This window comes from Stigmatopora nigra, chromosome 2 (genome assembly GCF_051989575.1).
Source record: "Stigmatopora nigra isolate UIUO_SnigA chromosome 2, RoL_Snig_1.1, whole genome shotgun sequence".
NCBI classification, from domain to species: Eukaryota; Metazoa; Chordata; class Actinopteri; order Syngnathiformes; family Syngnathidae; genus Stigmatopora; species Stigmatopora nigra.
Window position 1 is genome coordinate 6,517,308 of NC_135509.1, and position 23,734 is coordinate 6,541,041.

Here is a 23,734-nt window from a genome sequence, read left to right on the forward strand (position 1 = left end):
TGTGCAACTGAGGGGGCAGAACCAGGACGTGGGCCGACCTCTACTGTTAGTGTGCGTGTATGCGTCTCCCCTCAACAGACACAGGCTCGCAACGTGATGAGACGTGATAGTTAACGGTCTTTTGTATCAAAACTTAATTTTGACCCGTGTTGTATTTTTTTCCATGCCATATTCCGTCTCATTCCACCACCTTGGACGCGCAATTAACTGGCCGTGGAAAGACGACTTGCTTTCTGCCGAAGAGTGTCCGCTTCCCCTCCCCTCGATGAAGCGCTGCGATGCCCTCTGATTTTGTCTCCCTCCTTAGCTCGGACTTCGACCTCAATTCCCCCAAATCTTTATACTCAAAAGGTGAGTCTCGATAAAATAAACGGGACGCTTAATAGATTTAACCCTGGTTTTAATCACATGGAATGCCCGCCCCCCCCTGCCGTTAGCTGCCCCGTTAAGCTGCTAGCTAGCAACGGGTTAGCTTTTCTCGCGTTAGCTAGTTAGCCAATGAGCTGATTTGGTTAGCCGCCAATTAATTTGCAAGTTGGTGGCTACTTTTGGGCTTAACATTCGCCTGGTCACGTCTACGGGGGTGAAATGTGTGCTCTGTGTTTATTGTCTCATTGAAACGCCTTGCATTTCCAATAACGACGCCCCAAATCGGCGTTATTAAGAATCCCACTAGAGTTCTAGACAAGACCCGCCCCCTGCAATATGATTGGCTGCTTCACCCAGGTAAAACACGCCCCGCTGTTTCCAGGCGGGAAAGTAAATGGCTAATTTACGTGTGATGGTCTTTATTACGAATCCTACTAACAAAAGTATAATGAGGTCTTTGTTAATAACAAATCAGTTAAACTGACATTTCTAGATTTGTATCAAATCATGTTGCAATGGGCGTGACCTAGCGAGAACGTTGATACGAATTGTGATATGTAAATATGTCATAAAAAGCCTCTGAATCCATGGGAATAACCTATATGGCTTGTTAAAATAAATGAATAACATCCTTGTGTTTGCATAAAAATACTTCTTTTGTGGTTCTTTTGAGAAAATACTTTCTTGCATTTTATCCTCCCTAGAGATTGAATGACATACATCATTTATTCAATAATTGTTTGGATTTTTATAATTGACAGATTTACACTGTTGACATTTGGACCCGATAACAACAAAGTTGGAGTAGGCTGAGAACTACATTGTATTTGTCTCTCACCGTGCACATAAACATACCTATTGGCATTTGTAGTAATTACTAGCATACCTATTGGCATTTGTAGTAATTACTAGCATGGGAAATCTTCTGCTGAAAACAAAGGGTATAGACTTTGTTCCCAAAATGCACAATCAAAGTGGGTGTGAATTGCAAACAGTCTCTGCCATATATTTGCTTTATTTTATGCTACTTTTCTCTTTTATATTGGTACAAATAGCTAAAGCAGATAGTGTATTATGCTTTCTCTTTAAATTTCATGTGACATTTAATTGACAGAAAATTAGTTGCAGTACTAAATTAATTGTTGGGGAACTTTTGCTGTATTTGGTTGCACTTAACCAAATGGGTTAAAAACAACAATAAAGGGCAGTAGCACTGTTGTTTTCTGTCAACATGAATATACACAAATGTGTTTTCTTAGTAAATGGTCAGTTAGGTTCCACGTACAATCGCATATGTGTCTTGGAGATTTGGCAAAGGGTTGTTTGGATCTGAGATAAGCAGTTCTAGGTTGGTGGCTTGACCAGCTTGTGTGTTTTTTTTGTTTTTGTGAAGCCTTTCCACTCACATTTGAAGCGTTCACGTCACATGGTCTGATTTCACAAAAGCGCTGGTCAGTATCTCCTTGACACCCAAAGAGACTGTTGCCAAGGACACCCGGCCTCCCCAAATGCCACCAATAATTCCAGCCGAAGCTCCTTAAATGCTGTGGACAAGAGTCCTGACAGCTGTGGTGTTTAATTTCGGAGAGGGTTCTTTATCACCTTTTGAAGAAGCTAAGCACAATTCACTCCACAAAGCTATTGTGGTCAACTCTAGGAGCTTTGTGCCAGATTTCAGGGTGCTTTTTCTCACTGTACCCTTGGAACATTAAGCGTTGGGGTGTTTGTGGTCTGGTAGTGTTTAAAATTGCTGAAATGGTTGACAATTTTTGGTGAAGAATTCATTGTCGGGAGATAGAAAATGGAGAGAAACGTTAGCTAGTAGTTCTACTTTCGTCTATTTAAATTTTCTGAACTGTCGTACAAGATAAAAGTTGAACCCTTGGTTTTTACACCGCTCCGGGTGACTTGTGATGTCCCGCAATATTTTATATGGTAAGATTCCATTCTTTGTTGCTTAAGTTATTCCAGAATTACCAAGCCAGACATGTACCATCCAATGCTAATTATATTATAGCTTGTTTTTTTTTGTGAAGGGCATATTGCCATGTTAGCTAAATATTTTTTTCCATTATGTTGTACAGCTAGATTTAAAAACAACCATTTTGTTTTTTTCTTTGTTAGTATAGTAAGTGTGCGATGATTGAAATGGACATTTTAATTAAATTTAGCCAATCCCGTCTCAAAAAAGTCTCCCGCTATTACCGTCACCTTACTTTTCAGTTGCTAATTATTTGTTAGAATCAACATGGCACATTTTGATTGGATGTCAAGAAATTAAACTAATCATAACCTTTACTTTTTTACTGTCTGACCTATTGTGTCTTTCCAGTCTTATTACAATTGCTATTTTCCTTTTTAATATCAAAATTAATGAATGTACATAGTGGTAAAACTCATGTTTTAAAAGCTCTTTATCAACTCCCAATTTCATGTAAAAATTTCACGACCATTTTTAATAGGTTTTACCTTCGACCGCCCATGTTATTTCTTAAAATTTCTTTCTGTTTCGACTTTTAAAAAAAACACACCTACGAATGTCATAATGCTGATTGTCGGATGAACAAAAAGACTTTTTAAAATGTGTATTTCCTAATTTCCCGGAATAGTACCTACAAAAACTCTCCCTATCTTATTTACACAGAGCTCGTAAAAGTAAAACAGAGTGCCGCTTGGCCCACCGTGCGAATTTTATATAGGCGTCCAGCATTCTTTAACGGGAGGTATGTCAACACAAACTACCATTCTTATTTACACAGTAATAGATATGGCAGCGGTCATACCACAGTTGCCGCCTGTTTATGTCTTGCACCGTTAACACGGCACAACATGGTGTGAAATAACAAAAACAGGCTAAAGTCAACTTTACTGCCACAACCATGTCATTGACCAAAAAGCTACCACAAATTATTTCACTAAGCGTGTAATTACAGAGTATTTTTAAAATAATTTGAGTAATCAGGTTGTGTATAATGGGTATTTTCTCGCATATAAGCCACCCACATATAAGTCGCACCCTTAAAATTGCCTTAAAATCGTTGATTTTTTTCAATTTCTCGCGTATAAGCCGCAGCCTTAAAATTGCCTTAAAATCATAGATTTTTTTTCAATTTCTCGCGTATAAGCCGCCCCCTGATTCCCAATTTCACCTCCATATTCATGGTTTTAATAGGGAGTACAAATGTGTTACTTTTGTGTTAGTTTTTTTCCCATTTTATGCAATATACATTTTTTTTCATTCAAAAACTTCAAAATAAATTTTATTTAGCGTTTTATCTGTTTATCCTTTCTCTATTTGGAAATAAATGACCCAATTACACACAATGTCATGCTAGTCTAAATTATGCGCATATAAGCCGTACCCTCAAGTCATTTTTTAGTGACAAATACGGTGTATTTCCGAGAAAATACAGTATTTGTGAAGCTTTTTTTGTCATTCAAGCTGAAGTAGCAATTCTTGTGAAATCTAGGCCTAAATAAGTGCTTTTGAAGCTCCATATCCTTATCAAATAATAACATTTATACACATTCTTGTCTTTGACGAAACACAAAACAGACCAGGGGACTTCCTACCTCCCTATTAGACTAAAACTTTTTACTTTGAATCAATTGAAATGCAACAATTTCTTCATATCAGTATTAAAATGATACTCCAAAAACTTGCTGATATACTGTTGACCTTCATAGCTTGGCGAGGTGAGCATTGCAATTGCAGTTTACGACTCGTGATAAAAAAAAGCCTACTGCTTGTTTGTGCTCATTTCAGTGAAAACAAAGCTCTAGTAATGGTTTCTTTGGAGCTACTGAAAGCCACTCTGTGAGCGCTTTATTGATGTAGCATAGCTAAATGGAGGCAATGATTAAAGGGACCTTTGATTGGGTTCAACATTACCACTTCATAGGACTGTATGTTAAAAAAATGTCAGTAAAACAATTGGGGAAAAATTGCTAGTCCTACAAGGATTTTTTGGACAGATTTTGGGACCTGTATACAGTGTTCCCTCGCTATTTCGCGCTTCAGCTATCGCGGACTCAGAGCTTCGCAGATTTTTTTCAGGAAAACATAAATAAAAAATATAAAGATATTAAATTAAAATCATAAATCACATCATTTTACAAGAGGTGGAAACAAAATATTCAATAAGAATTAGTAATTGCATCAAAAAAGGCCAAAAATGGTCAATAACATGGTGAGAGTTCAGGAATGGCATTGATGACATCGTGGCTGTTTCCAGGCGCATCTTCGCCGCCCAAAAATGTTCACAACTGCCAATAACGATGTTTCTTACGTGCAAAAAAACTGCAGAAGATCCTCCATCCGGACTACTATGATGTTTTTGTGCACGTGTTACACCTTTCTTTAAGCATTTTTGAAGGGGCACCCCTACTTCGCGGAAATTCACTTATCGCGGGTGGTCCCGGTACCCATTAACCGCGATAAGCGAGGGAACACTGTACTTAGGTTTTCACAGCAAAAAACTACGCTTTTCAGGGTTATGTCTGTTTATAGATGGTAGCAAATTGGATTGATAATATTAGAAATTAACACTTTTTTTCCCTTCTGTGAATAAAACTGACATGCTTCCGAACAAAGTACTTTAGAAGCCAATTACCTGCAGGTCACCCCATCATCCATTTGACTTTAAATTTGCACGTTCGCTCTATTTTTAGCTGCAAATGTGTGCGAAACAGTCATGCAGGAGAGTGCTGTTTAATGAGCGGAAAGACCATGGGGGCTTAAACACAACACAAATAAAAACTGCTCTTGGGGTCAACATTTTGGGATGGTTGTCCATCAGCATGCTGTGTTCATTGACCAGTAACACTTTGACTTGATTTAGACTTGTAATATATTGTCAAAAATATGTCATGGTTTATTTAAATTAGAGTTGTCTCGAATCAGAAAGTAATTAGCTTGGAATTTTATCGGAAATTGATTTTAGACGATTAGAATTGGGTAAAAAAATGTTTTACTATAGCAGTAATGAGTCAAGGTAACAAAATGATCCATAAGTATAATGCAGTAATTTGTAGGTATACAGACTATTCTGGCAGTATTAAAACAAACCTTAAAGTAAAACATATGTCCAACATCATAACTAAAAAAGCATGTGTACGTTTACTTATCTAAAAATACTTTATTTAAACTATTTGTTAGGAATATAAACTTCAGCAAAACTAAACAAAATCTGCCTATAAACCTGTCACTATATGCTTGTAAAAATAGCTTTAGTCAAGACTTTGTCTTTAATGTTTTGTGTCCTGTGCTAAGTTTGAATACCGTATTTTCACGACTATAAGGCGCACCGCATTATAAGGCGCACTGTCTATTTTGGAGAAAATTTCAGACTTAAGTGCGCCTTATAGTGGTGAAAATACGGTTATTGCTATTGACTTCCAGCTATGAAGCACTCACTACTTTACAGTCACCTCTAGAGCCAGCCATTGTTGATGTTTTGGATTTTTTTGTATACAGTCTTGCAGTGGGGGAGGAGCAATATCATGGAAGATTTTGTAAACTAAGATGGCATCTGCATATTGAACAGTATTGTTTCAGTTCAGGCGTTTGTGTTTTTTTTGATATCCAACAGTGGTGGTTTTTCGTTTCTGGTTTTCAGTTTTTTCCATATATAAGGCGCACTGGATTATAAGGCGCACTGTCTATTTCGGAGAAAATTTAAGACTTCTAAGTGCGCCTTATAGTCTTGAAAATACGGTAAGAATATAAATTGCATAAAAATTAATGATGATAATATTTAGCAAATTAGCCATAACAGGCATTTATCTTTAAAAAAAGCTGCTTTGATTTCGAATGGAACATTCACTACAACAATAGAGATGTATTTTTCTATGTACACCCAAAACATTGTCTTCCCGAATAGTTTAATTCTTCTGCCCCCTTCGTATTAACCACAAAGCCAGCTGCAAAAAATAAAAATGGACCAGTGACCTTGTCACTTGACAAAAGCTTTTAGTTAAGCATGCGCAATATCAGCTACACATGCTTCTGATATGAGCTAATATAATTTATCTAATGTTACTTTGTCTACCTTGCCTTTGCTACTATAAACGTCCCTTCACTTAAATTGGTACAAATAACAGGAAAAAAACTAATGCAGAAGCAGGAAACAAAATCAATATCCCCCAAAAAGCCCAATTTATATTGTTACTGATTTGTTTAATGGTAAAAATATGGCTGAGATGTTAGCATTTTTATTGACAGGTACTTTTTGCTAACAGTATTGTTGAGATATTGCGAATTTGAAGTGATTTAACGATTAATAAGTTGAGTGACACCAACGATGGCCAAACTGCAAGTTTTTATGTTTCTTGGCTGATGCAATTGAGTATTCTTAAGTACTTTTGTACTCCAATGGAACCATTGCAATGACATGGCTTAATCCAGTGTTGACACATCATATCACATGTCGTTTATACTGGTTTCCTCAACGAACTTGTAATATAGGTCAGAGGCAACAGGACAAATTTGGTAAATGGGGATTTCCATTGTCCTAATTGCATCATGCACGGCAAATATTCCATTAATGTATCTGGATTGTTTCAGATTAAAATGCGCTCTGAAGGCAAAACCATAAATTCACAAGGCGCTTTAACGAAAGGGCTATTTTAGCTGGACTACATTTTGGTACTGCAACAAAACTACTGTATTTTCATACCAAAAATAGTCTAAAATTTTCTCGAAAATGACCGCGGTGCCCAATGATTTGGTGCGCCTTGTGTATGGGCTAACTTTGACAGCTTTGTAGATGTTTGAATACTTTGACTTTTTTCGTGAATACACATGACGTCAATAAACAAAATTAACTCAGTTTTGCTCTTGTTGCCTTTTACAAAAACATAAATTAGCATGCATGCTAACATGTTTCATGCTAGCAAAACCATTGCATCACGTCCATTGAAACAAAGCGCCTTTTCTATTGCCAAAACACAAAATACACCCGCAACTCTCTTTTATCGGTGTCAAAATACGATACTTTACATTTTTTTAACCCCAGTGAACTTAGGCTTTGTGATTGGCACTTCAAATACACTCTAAAAAAATCACATTCCACTGAAACCATACTTGCTTTTTCGCCCTCTCTACCTTCAATAACCTCATTTTTGTTGTGTTGCTGAAAATTTGGCACTTAAAACTTCATAACTCTGATGCCATTTCGTCTAGAACTGCAATATCCTGCCGGTAATAACTTCAAATCCCCCAGGACACGAAATTGCAACTCTCAGGCCTCTTTAATTTTAGTCGGAATTATCTTGAGATAAACTTGATGCACGAGATAGAAGTTTTCTCTACAATCTTTTGTTCGAGCCAAGCTAAACGTTAGCGTGTCCGTCAATCGACTGGTCTGCTGATGTCACGGAATATCATGTGTCCTGTCACTTTCAACATTCTACCGGTTGGCGCTCAGTCATTGGCCAGTGTCGGGTGACCACGATAAATGCCTGGCGCAGCTGATGCACAGCTGAAAAAGCCATGCCAAGGTTTTAATACACTTCTTTCTCCTAGCAACCAGAATACCTAATCACCTATGTAGGCCATGGAGCAGGGATTATTCCAGGGGGCGCTGCACTGCTTGGTAATAGGTTTCTAGGAATTAACATTGAGATCAAGTATCCAGGAATGTCTCTATGGGGTTCACCTCACTAAACCACTATACTGATGGATAATTGCTTTCAATGTCATTTGCTTTTTTACACTTTCACCAGGAGAATTTGTTTTAATGTGTTATTGGAAAGAACTTGTAGAATCACAGTTTTGTTGGAATTGCTAATGCTAACAAGGGAAGAATTTGCTAGATAATTAAAAAAAAAATAATTTAAAAACCTTGAAGTAGAACAAAGATTCAGGTTATGTCACTCAATGTTAGTACGTATACCTCTACTTATGAAATTAATTGGTTAATTAAGAAGTTAGAAGTTTTTTTGGAATTTGAATATTTCGTAAGCAGAAGAGTACTTTATATGTAAATACCGTAATTCATTCCACGTCCCTTAAAATAACTTAACCCTTTAAAAATGATCATTGTCCCAATTTTGTATGAAAGATACGAGAAATAAACAAAAAAAATAAGAAAACTACAAGAAAAGATTTATTATTGTTATTACATGAATAACAAGCATCCAAAAACGTGTCCTAAGAAGTTTTTTTTGTAACTTGACTATTTCGTAAGCAGAACAGTACTTTATATGTAAATACCGTAATTCATTCCACGTTCCTTAAAAGAAATTAACCCTTTAAAAATGATCAGTGTCCCAATTTTGTATGAAAGATGCGAGAATTAAACAAAAAAAGTAAGAAAATTACAAGAAAATTATTTCTTAATGTAATTACATAAATAACAAGCATGCAAAAACGTGTTCTATTCGTGCAGTAGCAAAGTACAATAAGGAAGAAGCTAACGTTAGCACACAAGCATGTATATAAACACATCTAAACAACTTTAAATAATGAATTCAAGTAAACTCAGCCTTTTGAGTAAAAATCTCCTCATCTTGCCATTTAGAACAGAAAAGCTGTGCCAAGAAGTCGTCGCTTTTAATCTTTCCTTCTGCTCCAATAGCGTAGCGATGCACGTAAGTGGGTTGCGGCTAGTTGTATTGCCATGCAATATCCGCCAACCGCACGCCACTTTCTTCTCTTCTGTTTTTAGATTAATCACAGGGCCTGTTTATTCATTTCATTCACTCCAATAATTTTAGTAATAATGTTACCTGGATAATTTCCAAAGAAAATAACGGATACAGAAAACGCATTTACATTCAGAGGGATTTCGTAACTTGAAAATTTCGAACCTAGAAGCATTTGCAAGTAGAGGTACGACTATATCAAGCAAAAATGTTAGTCTCACTTGTCTGTGCCTTGAAGACATGTATTACTAATTCATCAAAATCCCTGAACTCTTCATGAAAAATTAAGTGTGTTCAAGTCTTGGAGCCTATGATCTTTCCTGTTATCGACAAATCATTTAAACTGAGAGAACTGGCCTCAAATGTTGGTTTTGTTACATTTTTTTATTTACTCAAATGTTGATTTTGTTACAATTTTTATCTACTCAAATGCCGATTTTGATACAATTTTTTTATATACCCAAACGTTGTTTTTGTTAAAATTTTTATCTACTCAAATGCCGATTTTGATACAATTTTTTATATATACCCAAACGTTGATTTTGTTAAATTTTTTATTTACTCAAACGTTGATTTTGTTAATTTTTTTATTTACTCAAATGTTGATTTTGTTACAATTTGTATTTACTCCAAATGTTGATTTTGTTACAATTTTTTATTTACTTAAATATTGATTTTGTGACAGTTTTTTATTTACTCAAATGTTAATTTGTTACAATTTTTTATTTACTCAAATGTTGATTTTTGTTGCAATTTTTTTATTTACTCAAATGTTGATTCTGTTACATTTTTTTTTATACTTTTTAATTTATTTTCCCCAATGCCACTGACATTACAACCCGACCAATCCATTTTCCCCGGGAATCTGCCAACCCTCCGAGCCAAAATGGATTGGCTACATAGCCCCGTCGATGGCAGCCAATGAGTTAAACGAATGCCCTATAAAGGATTAGTGATTTCAGCTTTGCAATCCTTAAGCGCTCCATTACAGCCAGCCAGTCAGTCAGTCAGTCACTGTGGCATACATATTTTGTTTCCTTTATTTTTTTCAAACACGCCATATCCTCTTGCTCTTTGATTTCAGAATCCGTATATGACCTCCTCCCCAAAGAACTCCAGCTCCAGCAGTCGTCCACCCAGACCGAGCCAACCGCCATGAGTCAGAAAAGTGGGGGAGAGGCGGGGCCTCCTCCTCCGTCTACAGCCTTGGCTTCAGGTGAGCCACTCAAATCTGCCCAAAAAAAGCCACGATCTGGGATCAGATTCAATGGCTGTTGGCCCATATTGTTCTTCCTAATAACACTGGGAGAATACGCCAAAAAAATAGGCATTGGAATGGTGACTTCACCCTTTCACCGCTTTCTCAGACAAGCTAATCTGTGAGCGTAAGATGCATTTAAAGCTCCCCTCCGTAGTTGGTAAACTGATTAGCGCTCTGGTTTTACGTCTCCTGTTTGGCACAATTTGCAAACTTAGTAGGCATGGCTCACTTTGTGTCTGGGAGCTTATTTTTAACAACATGGCTACTATAGGATGTGTGTGTGTGTGCATGTCGCTTTAATGAATGGACGACAACTAAAATGAATGGGAAATTTGCATTTTTAACATTGGTAGGCCTGTTTTTTAACTAATTGACTTAATATCGTTCCAGCTGACTCGTTAGGAACCACAGCTGGGTCATATTTTGTCGGGAGTGTGACCCAAGACTATGAATACAGCACCCCTTAATTGAATTGGGAAAGGATTGAATAAAAATGAGTTATTCCATGATATTACCAGACAAGTGTTAGCTGGTAATGCTAATTTTCATTCCTATTCAAGCACTTTTAGTCTCTTAAAACATCCTTTTATTTGGCAGGGCCAAAAAAAGCACACAATAGACCTCAAAATGATTAAGTGTAATGTAGTCTGAAAATGTTCCTATTATGTAATTCCCACATGAAACAAAGCGCTGATTGCAATGTTCCAGACGAGGTCGTTACATTGTACCGCCTGTTTTTATGTTGTTAAGTCATATCTTTTTTTAAATTTTATTTTTTTAAGACATTGCTTATTAAAAAGTGTTTTTTCAGCACATTGCCCTCATCTAAGTGCAAAAACTGTTTAAATGGGAGACAAATGTGAGCTTCACCTTAACCAAAAAGTATTGTCTGATTGAACTTACTCAAAAAGCATTAATATTTTATATATTTTAACTATTTTTTAAATGCATTACATGTTTTACTCCTTCCTACATTAGTGGAGCAATTAGCAGCAGACATATTTTGTTGGAGTTTATCGACCATAAATGTGTTTTGCTAAATGCTAGGAGGCTAATGTAGCTCGGTAATTTTGGATGCTAACGGCAAAAAAATCTTATATATTTTTTAGTGATTTATTAATCATAATTTCCCCAGAAATTAGTAATTTTAAATTCTGGGGCTGCTTTTTAATCAACTGTATTATGTTTTTGGTAAAATTCTAATTTACAACAAAAATTGATTTAGAAGAGTGGGGGTTTAATTAGTTTCAATATAAAGGGGTTATTTTTTGGTTGAATAAATTAGGTTATAAACTTTATCATATTTTTTTTGTTTGAATAAATTAGGTTAGAAACTTGATCATTTTTTAATTGAATAAATACGTTAGAAACTTGATCATATTTTTTGATTGAATAAATTAAGTTAGAAACTTGATCATATTTTTCTGTTTGAATAATTTAGGTTAGAAACTTGATCATGAAATTAAATACTGAGAACTCTGATGTCAAGATATTCTTTAAAATTAGTAGAATTTGGTTCTCCGGTACTGCTCATGTACCATTCTTCTCCTCGTCCTTCTGAGTAAATATTATTTTTTTCACATACAAATCTGTCCAGGTTTTCGGCGTGACCGGACGTTTAGTCGCCGTTCTTTTGGTCGCTGGTCAAATGTACTTAGATATTAAACAGTACTTAGATATTAAACAGTACTTGGATATTAAACAGTACTTAGATATTAAACAGCACTTAGATATTAAACAGTACTTGAATATTAAACAGTACTTGGATATTAAACAGTACTTGGATATTAAACAGTACTTGCATATTAAACAGCACTTAGATATTAAACAGTACTTGAATATTAAACAGTACTTGGATATTGAACAGTACTTGGATATTAAACAGTACTTGGATATTAAACAGTACTTGGATATTAAACAGTACTTGGATATTAAACAGTACTTGGATATTAAACAGTACTTGGATATTAAACAGTACTTGGATATTAAACAGTACTTAGATATTAAACAGTACTTAGATCTTAACTTAGGATCTTAACACACTTTGTATGTCATTCCACTCACTTTTTTGCTGCACGCCCTCTCCAAATAATGCTTGCGCTTGATGTCTTTTTTTTGTCACTTGGCTTTCTTGGGCATTTAAAAATAAACATCAGGTTTTTACATGGCAATTGCCTCAAATACTCGTTCTTTCAGGCTTTAATATGAACAAAATGTAGTTTGTGCCAATGTGCTATTCTTCTAGTTACCACCATACATATACACGTTTATGAATGGGTTTTTTTGTAGTGAGTAGTAGTCTTATATATATATATGTATATTTTTTAGGAAAAGGTCAAACAACTTAAACAAAAATCATAACTACGTGGTTTTCGCTTCTGAAATCTCTAAAAATTCTGCTTTTTAAGTCAGTAAAATTGAAATATTATGCTTATAACAAGTGGACATTTTGAGTAAAGTTGCCTAATCAATTGGACTGAACAAATTTAATTGAAGTGGTCTAATCTTGGATAGTAGTTCACCACATGTGAGCTACCATCTACCACAAATGGGAATAATTTTAATCTGGAATTGTATCTTCAATACAAATTGCTCTACAGCGGTTTTCAATTTTTTAAATTTATTTTTTATGGAGACAGCTGCACTGTTAATGAATCTTTTTTTGTCTATCCTAACCCGAAACAGTGCTGATCGGAAGCATGAGATGCTGTAAAGTCCCACTGAGGACCAGGAACCCTAATGACTGCTTGAAAAGATCCCAAAAGCAGTGTTCTCTCTTTCTCCCTTTCACAATTTGAAGTTATCCAATTTACTGATTGACAGAATCTTGAATGATCAGCTCTCTTGTTGCTCATTGGCTGTCTCATTTTTATTGCAGGAAGTTCCCTCTGAGGCAGGGAGTGTCTGCATATAAAATGGTCTGCAGTTCACTGCTCCATAGGTCAGAGGCTTGTTTATTCTGTCTCTTATGGCTACGCTCAGTCCCAACAAAATCTTCCAATTGGCATGCGCAAAATACTTTTGACTACTGAATGCACATTGCACAAAAAAATGTAAGATAACCAAATCCCTTAGCAACCCTGGCAAAAACAAAAACAAAACAAATAATAATAATTTGACTCCACACATTATTAGAAGCTTACAAATTGGGCTCTATAGAGGAAAGTTTGGACCAGACTTTCTTTTAAAGTTTCTTTCTGGCAATGTGTATGTACGAATTTTGTAGCTTGCTTTTGTTTTTTGGTAAACGAAGCATGTCAGTTTTGTCACCTTAATTTCTGGGGGGGCGAAAGGGTTTTTTTTTGTTTGTTTTTTGTTTTGTAGGAATCAAAACATAAGTGGGGGAAACCCATAGTGAATTAAACCCTTCTCAACTTTAACTTCTGAATTTGTGATCAATGCTTGACCGCTCTCGCATGCACAGTGAGGGTATAGGACCCATAATATTCTAGAAATTACAGTTGGGAAGAAGGGAAAAAAATTATAAAAACAATCAATTCAAAGCCTGCACAAATTCAGCTGCTTGAGTGGGACTGCTAGCCTGCTCCGTGTCCACCATCTTGGCTAACTTACTTCTCTTATGCTGCCGTAGATGCCACGTCTTCCACCTCCAGCCCTTCCACGTCCTCCTCCCTGGTCATGGGAGCCCCCAACTCCGCTTCAACCACCAGCCCGGCCTCCGAGCACCTCAAGGCCCCCCAACAGCACCACCACCTGGCCGGAGGAGACCCCGCCACAACGCCGGAAGTGCAAGTCATGGAGCCCGGAGCGGCGTCGGCTTCCAACAGGCCCAACGCCGCCCCGACCCCCGTCACGGCGGACCCCGGACTGGGAGTTCAGCAACCCCAGAACACACCATCCAAGCGGAGACCCGTATTAAGCATATCCCCGCCCCCTGAGGACCTGTTTGATGACAGTCAGATGTCCTGCCTGGAGGAACCCCCCGCCGCCAGCGCCCCAGGTCCGGATTCCGAGCATAGCAGTAGCATGTGGGCCGACGACTCGGTGTCCAACTTCAGTCTGGTCAGTTCTTTCTCCTACAACGACAACACGGAGGTGCCCCGAAAATCCAGGAAACGAACCCCCCGCCAACGACCGGGGCCTAAACCGGCTCCCCCGGAGGACAGCATGGACGTGTTTGATGCCGACAGTGCCAAAGCGCCTCACTTTGTTCTGTCTCAGCTGGGTCCAGATAAAACTAGCCACATGACCAGGTAAGCCAATCTTGAAATACTGTATTTTCTCACATATAAGCCGCCTCCGCATATAAGTCGCACCCTTAAAATTGTTTAATTTTACAATTTCTCGCGTATTAGCCGCCTTTATGTATAAGTCGCATACTTAAAATTGCCTGAAAATTGTTGAATTTTACAATTTCTCGCATATAAGCCGCCTCCTCGTATAAGCCGCACCCTTAAAATTGTTGAACTTTACAATTTCTCCCATATTAGCCGCCTCTATGTATAAGCTGCACCCTTAAAATTGCCTTATAATTGTTGAATTTTACAATTTCTCGCATATAAGCCGCCTCTGTTTATAAGCCACACCCTTAAAATACCCTTAAAATGTTGAATTTTACAATTTTTCGCATATATGCCGCCCCCTGATTCACAATTTTTACCTCCAGTCTCATGGTTTTAATAGGTAGTACAAATGTGTTACTTAGAAGGGAAATTTTTAAGAAAAATCATTGCTGGTGGTGCATGTCAAGTCCAATTTATGCACATATAAGCCGTCCCCTTGGTTCAGTCATTTATTTGAGCATCAAGTCTAATTTGTGCGCATATAAGCCGTACCCTTGGTTCATTGGGACATTCATTTTGAGGTGAATTAGTTCTGTAACCAAGCTCATGACTCATTTAAATGAGTTGGAATGACATTTAATTGGTCAAAAATAGATCTTTTTAAGTCCAAGTTATTCCACTTACCATACATGAAGATCAATGGTTCGCCCAATTTATTTTTTGTGTACTTTCCCGTTGCAGCTCTCTCGATTCGGGTACAGCAACTACGACGGGGTCGCTATCTGCTCAGTACCCTCAAAGAAGTAACGGGAAGGAGTTAAAGATACTGGTGCAGCCCGAGACCCAGCACAGAGCCCGATATCTGACCGAAGGTAGCCGAGGTTCCGTCAAAGACCGCACTCAGCAGGGATTCCCGACTATCAAGGTTTGGACAAACAGCTAGTAGCTTAAGCTAGCTGCTCATTGGTATCAGAATGTTACACATTTCATTCAAACACAACACGGACGGCCATTTTCCTCAGTTAGGTTTGTGCTGACTCCGCCTAATTTTAAAAATGAGGTCATTTGTTCCCCTACGCTATTAAATCCCGGAAGGCAAGTAAATTGGCATAACACACAGTTCTGACCTATAGCCTGCCAAAAGGCCTTCAGATTAACGCGCTTCTCTAGTTATGTAAGAAAAGAAGGACTGTTTTTTCAAGCGTGTTTTAGTCTTTTGCATCTAAATTAAGAATTCACTGGGAAAAAAACAAGTGCTTTTGGAACCTTCCTGGTTGTCTGAATTAAAAAATAATACAAAAGTGCCTCATATATATCTGTGCAACCCAGGGGGTTGGGCAAACTTTTGGGCCCGGGGGCCATATTGACTTTAAAAATTTGGCAGATGGGCCGGGTCAGCACAAGATAGGATACATATAAAAAAGTGCATCCGTTAACAGTACATATAAAACAGAAACAGAAAAAAAGGTCTCAAGTATTAACATACTCATCACTCATCATTAAAGTAAAGAGTGTAAAGTACAAAGTACAGTCAAAAGGAATGTATTAAGAAATATTAATATGTCATTTAAAAAAAAGATAGAGGGGGCTGTAAAACACAAAAAAAACATAAGAGTGGACAGAGCTACTGCCACTGGCTTCTGCGTGACCGCGCCATCTTGGGGGGAAAATACATTATTTGGACAAAGTCGGCGGGCCAGATTTGGCCCGCGGGCCGTAGTTTGCTCATGCCTGGTGTAACCACATGCCGAGTGTATTATTAATCTATGTCAGGGGTGGGGAACCTATGTTCCCGAGAGCCATATGTGGCTCTTTTGATAGGTGCATCATATATCTTCTGCATGCATCTTAATTTGTACTTTAAAAGGGTGACATTACTACTAAAAGCACACATTTTAGTGTATTTTTTACTTTTACATTTTGAGTATGGCTCTCAAAGAATATTTTAAAAAATGTGAATTATTTATGGCTCTCTTTGTCAAAATGGTTCCTGACCCCTGAACTATGTGAACTGTTTATTTATTTATTTTTATATATTTTTTACTGGATTATTTGCTTTTTTCTCCTTAGCTTGAAGGTATCAGTGAGCCAGTTGTGCTACAGGTTTTTGTAGCAAATGACACGGGCCGAGTGAAGCCTCATGGTTTCTACCAGGCATGCAGAGTGACTGGTCGCAACACCACCGCTTGTACAGAAGTGGACATTGAGGGTACAATTGTTATCGAAATCCCCCTGGAGCCCAGCAATGACATGACACTCGCGTAAGACTACATTTATTTTTCATCCATAGGCAAATTGTGTTCATAAAATTAATTCTGCCTTGTCATTTGTATAGGGTGGACTGTGTAGGAATTTTGAAGCTTCGAAACGCCGATGTGGAGGCACGGATCGGTGTGCCGGGATCCAAAAAGAAAAGTACCCGGGCTCGCCTGGCCTTTCGGGTCAATGTCCCCCAGACGGACGGATCACACTTTACCCTCCAAGTTCTGTCATCGCCCATTCTTTGCAGTGAGTACCGTATTTTCATGACTATAAGGTGCACTTAAAAGACTGAAATTTTCTTCAAAATAGACAGCGCGCCTTATAATCCAGTGCGCCTTATATATGGAAAAAAATAGAAAACGAAAAACCACCACTGTCGGATATTAAAAAAAACACAAACGCCTGAACTGAAACAATACTGTTAAATATGCAGATCAAACATCTTAGTTTACAACATCTTCCATCATATAGCTCCTCCCCCACTGCAAGATTTTATACAAAATAATCCAAAACATCAACAATGGCTGGCTCTAGAGGTGACTGTAAAGTAGTGAGTGCTTCATACCTGGAAGTCAATGGCAATTACCGTATTTTCACCACTATAAGGCGCACTTAAGTCTTACATTTTCTCCAAAATAGACAGTGCGCCTTATAATACAGTGCACCTTATATATGGAAAAAATGTCATTCATTGAGGGTGCGCCTTATAATGCGGTGCACCTTATAGTCGTGAAAATACGGTATTCATTTTTTGCTTGAATTACGTTAAACTTGGACGATCGGTCTCTTCCCTAAAGGTGATAGGTACAGTTTTATTTTGTGTTTTTTTCCTGCTTACCAGCTCAGCCTGCGGGAGTACCAGAGATCCTGAAGAAATCTCTCCATTGCTGCTCAGTAAAAGGAGGAGAGGAAGTTTTTATTATCGGAAAGAACTTCCTCAAAGGAACCAAAGTTGTTTTTCAAGAGAATATCGCAGGTGCGTAACATCGTCGTCGCAAGTCAATGTGAATTTTTGACTAATAAAGGAATATAATCATTATTTTTTTCATGTTTTTTAGATGATAATTCCTGGCAAGCTGAAGCTACTATTGACATGGATCTTTTCCATCAGGTACCTACGAATACATTGTTTGCAGATCGGATCTCATACATTGTTGAAATGCAATTATGGCTAATATTTATGTCCCTATTTTTTGCAGAACCATTTGATCGTAACAGTTCCTCCGTTCCACAACCAATCAATCACCTCCCCTGTTTCCGTGGGAATTTTTGTCATGACCAATGCTGGCAAATCGCACGAAGCCCAAACTTTCACCTACACTCCTGACACAGGTAATTTGAACCCAGTCAATTGTTTTGAAGATTTTAAAAGATTTGACAACCACTGATATTATTCAAAAAAAACAAAGTTTCCAAAAAGTCGTGTCTTTGACACATTATTGTCATTAAGGTGTTGTTTGGATATAGATTATTTTTATTACCGTATTTTCACGACTATAAGGCGCACCCTCAATGAATGACATCTTTTCCATATATAAGGCGCACTGTATAATAAGCTGCCTATTTTGGAGAAAATTTAAGACTTTTAATTGCGCCTTATAGTCGGGAAAATACGGTAATTGCTATTGACTTCCAGGTATGAAGCACTCACTACTTTACAGTCACCTCTAGAGCCAGCCATTGTTGATGTTTTGGATTTTTTTGTATAAAATCTTGCAGTGGGGGAGAAGCTATATGATGGAAGATTTTGTAACCTAAGATGGCATCTGCATATTTAACAGTATTGTTTCAGTTTAGGCGTTTGTGTTTTTTTAATATCTGACAGTGGTGGTTTTTCCTTTTTGGTTTTTAGTTCTTTCCATATATAAGGCACACTGGATTATAAGGCGCACTGTCTGTCTATTTTGGAGAAAATTCAAGACTTAAGTGCGGCTTATAGTCGTGAAAATACGGTATTTTTATTTTAAGTATCTTTAAGTTATATTTCTCCCACATACTCCTCTTCAGCAGATACAACAGATGTTCAAAAAGTAAAAACCGAGGAACCTTCCTTCACGACATGTTTATATGACAGTCAGATCCAATCTGTGTCTTCTGACCAAACTGACTACTCTGGTCAGCCCATCAAAAGGCAAGAAGACACACCCATGGAAGTGTCAAGCAATCCACAGTCCACAAATGTCTTCAAGGTGAGATTCAATTGCAACTGAAAGACACTAAATCCAATTTCTTTCCTAATACACATTTTTCCATCCCATAGCAATCACCCAGCCCGATTGTGTCGGTCCAGCAGACGCTGGAGCTAAGCTCCGCCCCTCATTCAAGTGGGGAGTCATTTCAAAACTCAATGCCCCTCCAACCCGAGGACGTTGAGCTACCCCAAGCACCTCCCGTTTTTCCCACCCTAGAGTCTCTCAACTCAATCCTAAAGCAGGACATTGCACCAACGGCGTCTTTCCCAATGTCGGGAGATCCGACAATCCCCCCCGTGACACCAGAGGTCCCCCAGCAGTTTCTCAGAGACCCTCAGGAAAATCTGGCCAATGACAATAACGCGGTTGTTGTTGTAGCCATGCCTCAAATCGCAGCGAGTTCTCAGCCCCAAACGCAACAGTCCCAGGTTCCCTTGTTTGCCCAAGAAGGAGTCGCCCACTTGGAAATAACGGTAAGGGACCTCCAGGCCGGAGTTAACAACGCCCTGCAACAGGTTATCGAGGCCGCCGTGGCCCAGCAACAGCAGCAATTGAACACTGTACTGTACAGCCAAGCTTCCTCGGCAGACTCCCTCCAACAGCATGTCCAGGAGAACATGAACAGCCTTAGATTGGGAGCCGCGGACAATTCCCTGTTACCACAGCAACAACTACAAATCCAGCAACAGCAGCAACAACAACAGATGCAACAGTTTCAACAGCAGCAACAACAAATGCAACAACAGCAAATCTTGGGTAACCTTCAACAGCAACAGCAACAACATCTTCAGCAACAACAACTACAAATGCAACAACAACTCATATTACAGCCGCAAGACCAACAGCAAGTACAGCAACAACAACAACAACTTTTGGAAAATATTCAACAACAGCAGTTGCAGCAGAATCAACAACAAGTCCTGAACAACATCCAGCTTCAGGATCAACAACAAAATCAAATTCTCAGCAATTTACAGCAGCATCAACTTCAACAACAACAAAACCAAGCGCTAAGCAACCTTCAACAACAACAGTTGCAGGAACAGCAAGTCTTGGAGAACCTACAACAGCAACTTCAAGCCGAGCTTCTCCAACCTCAAATCCATTCCAACCCCCAAGTACAGCAACCGGTCTCCCTCCTCCAGGAACCCGGCGAGATCCTCACCATCCAAACCAGCTTCCCCACACAACCTCCTTCCCACACGTCACCCCCACAACAGCTCTTCCAGTCCCCCAGAGCCATCGCCGAAACCCAGGGTTCCCAACAACAGGTCCAAGCCGCCCTACTCCAGAATACTCTAACTGCCTTGAACGCGGAACAGCAATCCGCCGGCTCCACCCTATACCTCTCGCCCAACCCTCAGTCCCAACAACAACCACAATTGGCATTCATATCCACCATGGAGACGTCAACCAGCCAACCCCAGGATGTGGCCATGTTCCATAACCAGCCTCAAAGCCAGCTTTCCCAAATCCAGCAGCAGGGTACCCCCATGGAGCAACAGCAATCGCCACAACAAAACCAACAACAGTCGCCACAACTCTCCATGAGCCAACAGAACTCTTTGTTCCAAAGCTTAAACAACCATTCGCAAGCTAACCCAGTCCCCCAGAATCCACTCTCCCAGCCACAACCGACCGGTTTACTCCTCTGCACCGCCGATCTAAATCCCCAGACCATGCTTTTCAGCACCCAGACCCAAGGGACGGCCCCAATTGGCGGCATCAACGTTGGACTCTCTCAACCCGAGGCGACCGAGCCAATGTCCTTCCAGGATCAGAGTTCCTTAGGTAGCGGCTCCACGTCGGCTCAAAACCAACCCCAAGGCATTTTCCAGGAACAGCAACCCATGCAAGTGGGTACAAGTTCTTCAACCGTCCAAAACAGTCAACCCGTGGAGTTGTTTCTGCCCCCGGCTTCCCTATCCAGCCTACAAAGTACTCTGGGGTCGCCGGAATTAAACAACCAGGCCGGAGCACCCGGTACAACCATATTTGTGGTCCAAGGGTCGGTGGGTGGAGTTGACAGCCCCGGCCAGCAACCCCCAGAGCAGCTTTTCCAGACAAATGTGAATGAAAACGTGGCCCAACGAGGACCGGCCAACCTGTTTGTGTTTGGCATCCAGAATGGTGAGTTGCGTTCAAGTGTTCTATCTTTCATTGGATTTCATAGCGAAGGGGGATGGTGTGTCTTAATGGTTGGGGTTTTTGGAACTGTATCTTTTTTTTAATGGGATTCAGTATCAAACTCACTCGACTTTTTAAAAAAAATGAAAACTGGAGGTCTTTTTTTACTGATAAGAGTGAAATAGAAGTTTTTCGTCACATCTTTTTTGGTCTTGTAATACCAATTAAACAGCTGTAATTTGTATTTTAGGGCGGACTGTAATGGAATAAATCCATTTTTTGGGTGTATAGATTTAATTGATGTGGCTTTTAGGCCAAAAGTTAGGCTTTTTTTGTCAAAAACATCCGACTATCGGGTTTTTAGGACGTACCATTGCGCATCCACACATTCTTCTTTAGTTCCTCTATCTTGGCTTCCATTAAGTGCCAATGAATCCCATTTTAAAGATCACACCACAGTGCCATTGACAGTCATACATGTTCAATTCATTTTACCTGAGAAAGTTGTTCAATTTCTGCAAACTTTTCCAGACACACTTCATCGAACATGAGCTTTTTGTTTTCATAATATAATTTCTCTTGGGTTCTGCCTCAGCAAAGTCCAATTTAAAGTACCCCCCAGGGCAATAAAGCAACTTTAACATTCTATTTGACAACTTGCCATTTCTTACTCCTCCCCTAGACACTCCACAGCTGCTCAACTCCTCCACCTCCAACCTCCCAGTTCCCAACCAAACCCCAAACCCAGGTCACATGCAGCCCCTCATGGAGCCGTCCATGAGCCAGGTGTCGTCCTCCATTCACGGCAGCCTACAGGCGCAAATGCAGTCCACATTGGAGAACGCCATGCAGAACGCCATGCAGGCCAACAGTCAGGTGACCACCCTACAACCCACTTTACAGGCTAACGTCGAGGGTAACCTACCCACCCCCATGCACACCAATCTCCAAATTCAGAGCAGCTTACAAAACACAATCCAGGGCTCCATATCAGCGGCATCCGACATGGGCAAAATTGAGGACCTACTGGAAAGCCTCCAGAAGCAGTGACCCACAAACATAATGGAGGTAGCCATGTACTCCCAAAGTCCACCCGACTTTTTTCACCACATGGTGTTTTGTGCCAATGCCGCAAAACTTAAAAAAAAACAAAAAATAAGTATATTTAAGAATTAAAATGCCCCCCATCCTTTTACCATGGAACCAACCAGCTCCCTCCTGAAATGATGTAACTCACTTTTATTAACTATTTATCATAAATTATAGCCTTTGTATATCCATTGTCCTTGAATTGATGGTCTGCCTTTTGTTATTACCCCTCTTGCAGGATCAGAGAGGCCTGTAATAACCGCTTTAGCCATTAAAATGCAGTGTTTTGTCGTCCAGAGTGTTTTAAAAATTGTGGGCCTACGAGAGGGGGGGCGTGTAAACCAACTGGTTTTCTAACGGTGAAACTGGAAGGAAGAATGTCAGAAGTTGGGGGTACTTCACGTGCAACGAACGGGTAAGAGTTAAAAAGTCCGATGGCGGAAAAATGTTGGGGTTTAAATCTCATTTTTTTTGGGGTGGGAGGGCACTCAATGTCGCTCGCTTTTTAAAAAATGAATCACATTGGGAAATGCTCTTATGAGAATGTGCCATTTGAGAGGAGGAATTTGGGAATTGAATATCCACAAACTATTACAGTGAACCCCCGTTTTTTGTGGGTAGTCATTGCACTTTTTTCAAGTTAAAATTGATTAAAAGATCATTTTTCAATGTAAAAAAACATTGAAACTTGGTATACAGACACAGAAAGCTAAATTTTTTGAAGACAATTTGGCAGACAGGCCCAGAAAGCTAAATTTTTGAAGACAATTTAGTAGTTATAAGCTAGAAGTACAATTTATGAGTAAAATGGAATGGAACCTTGCCAAGAGGTTAGCCACGCCCACTAAATGGAGATTTGGTATAGGGTTCACTGTAATAGTTTTAAGTGTTTTCAGGCACTTTTTGGGTTTTCATTGTCTAAATGTCATCACTCCAGAATGAGATTAAGCCCAGGTGGAAATACTGTGACAGATTTATCGGCGTGAAGGCCTCCAAACAACCATGAAGTTTGTCGTATCCGCTTTTAAAAAAAAAATTGGGGGGTTTTCAATTTCAATGTGGGTAGAAACTTTACACATGTGAGTGTTGTGTGGTTTTATAGACATTTTATCTCAAGCACTTTATAACCTCTTCTGTGTAACCAGCTAATCCTTGCGTCCACCCATTACATAAAATTTATTAAGGCGTGTAAAAAATATGAATCATCATTTTAGGCAAAAACAGGGCATCTTCAAGATTATTATGACTTTCAGGCCAATTTAGTATTACGTGATTTGAAAGTAAAAATTCATTTTTACTGTAAAAAAAAGCGTATTAGGGACACGCAGTAAGGAAAAAAGATCAATTAAGTTGCCATATTATATTAAAATAATTCAATAAAGTTTTGAAAAAAATTAAACTCAATTTTTTTTCACTAATTGGCAAAAAAATATTTAATTTTTAAAATTACAAACAACATATTTTTTATAGTTACTGCTCATAACTATTTTTTAGCATAACATGTATTTATTTACATGATTCTATTTTTAAAGACTTCAATTAAT

The 23,734-nt window shown here is 38.8% G+C and overlaps 1 protein-coding gene across 3 annotated transcripts; it reads left to right on the top strand.

The window, feature by feature from the left end:
• Positions 1-19: 19 nt before the first annotated feature.
• On the top strand, positions 20-22,863 carry nfat5a (nuclear factor of activated T cells 5a). Of its 3 annotated transcripts, none has more exons than XM_077741845.1 (12): positions 20-351; positions 10,100-10,231; positions 13,869-14,490; positions 15,262-15,445; positions 16,591-16,781; positions 16,856-17,028; positions 17,624-17,758; positions 17,841-17,893; positions 17,982-18,114; positions 18,793-18,971; positions 19,043-21,104; positions 21,784-22,863. In XM_077741845.1, exons 1-12 carry the CDS (start codon positions 279-281, stop codon positions 22,149-22,151), a joined length of 4,305 nt encoding a protein of 1,434 aa, XP_077597971.1. In that variant the 5' UTR covers positions 20-278; the 3' UTR covers positions 22,152-22,863. The 3 variants fall into 3 exon arrangements, with proteins under 3 accessions (XP_077597971.1, XP_077597963.1, XP_077597981.1); XM_077741837.1 differs by having other exon boundaries at positions 21-351; positions 18,790-18,971; XM_077741855.1 differs by lacking the exon at positions 20-351 and adding an exon at positions 13,155-13,217 and having other exon boundaries at positions 10,146-10,231; positions 18,790-18,971.
• Positions 22,864-23,734: the final 871 nt, after the last annotated feature.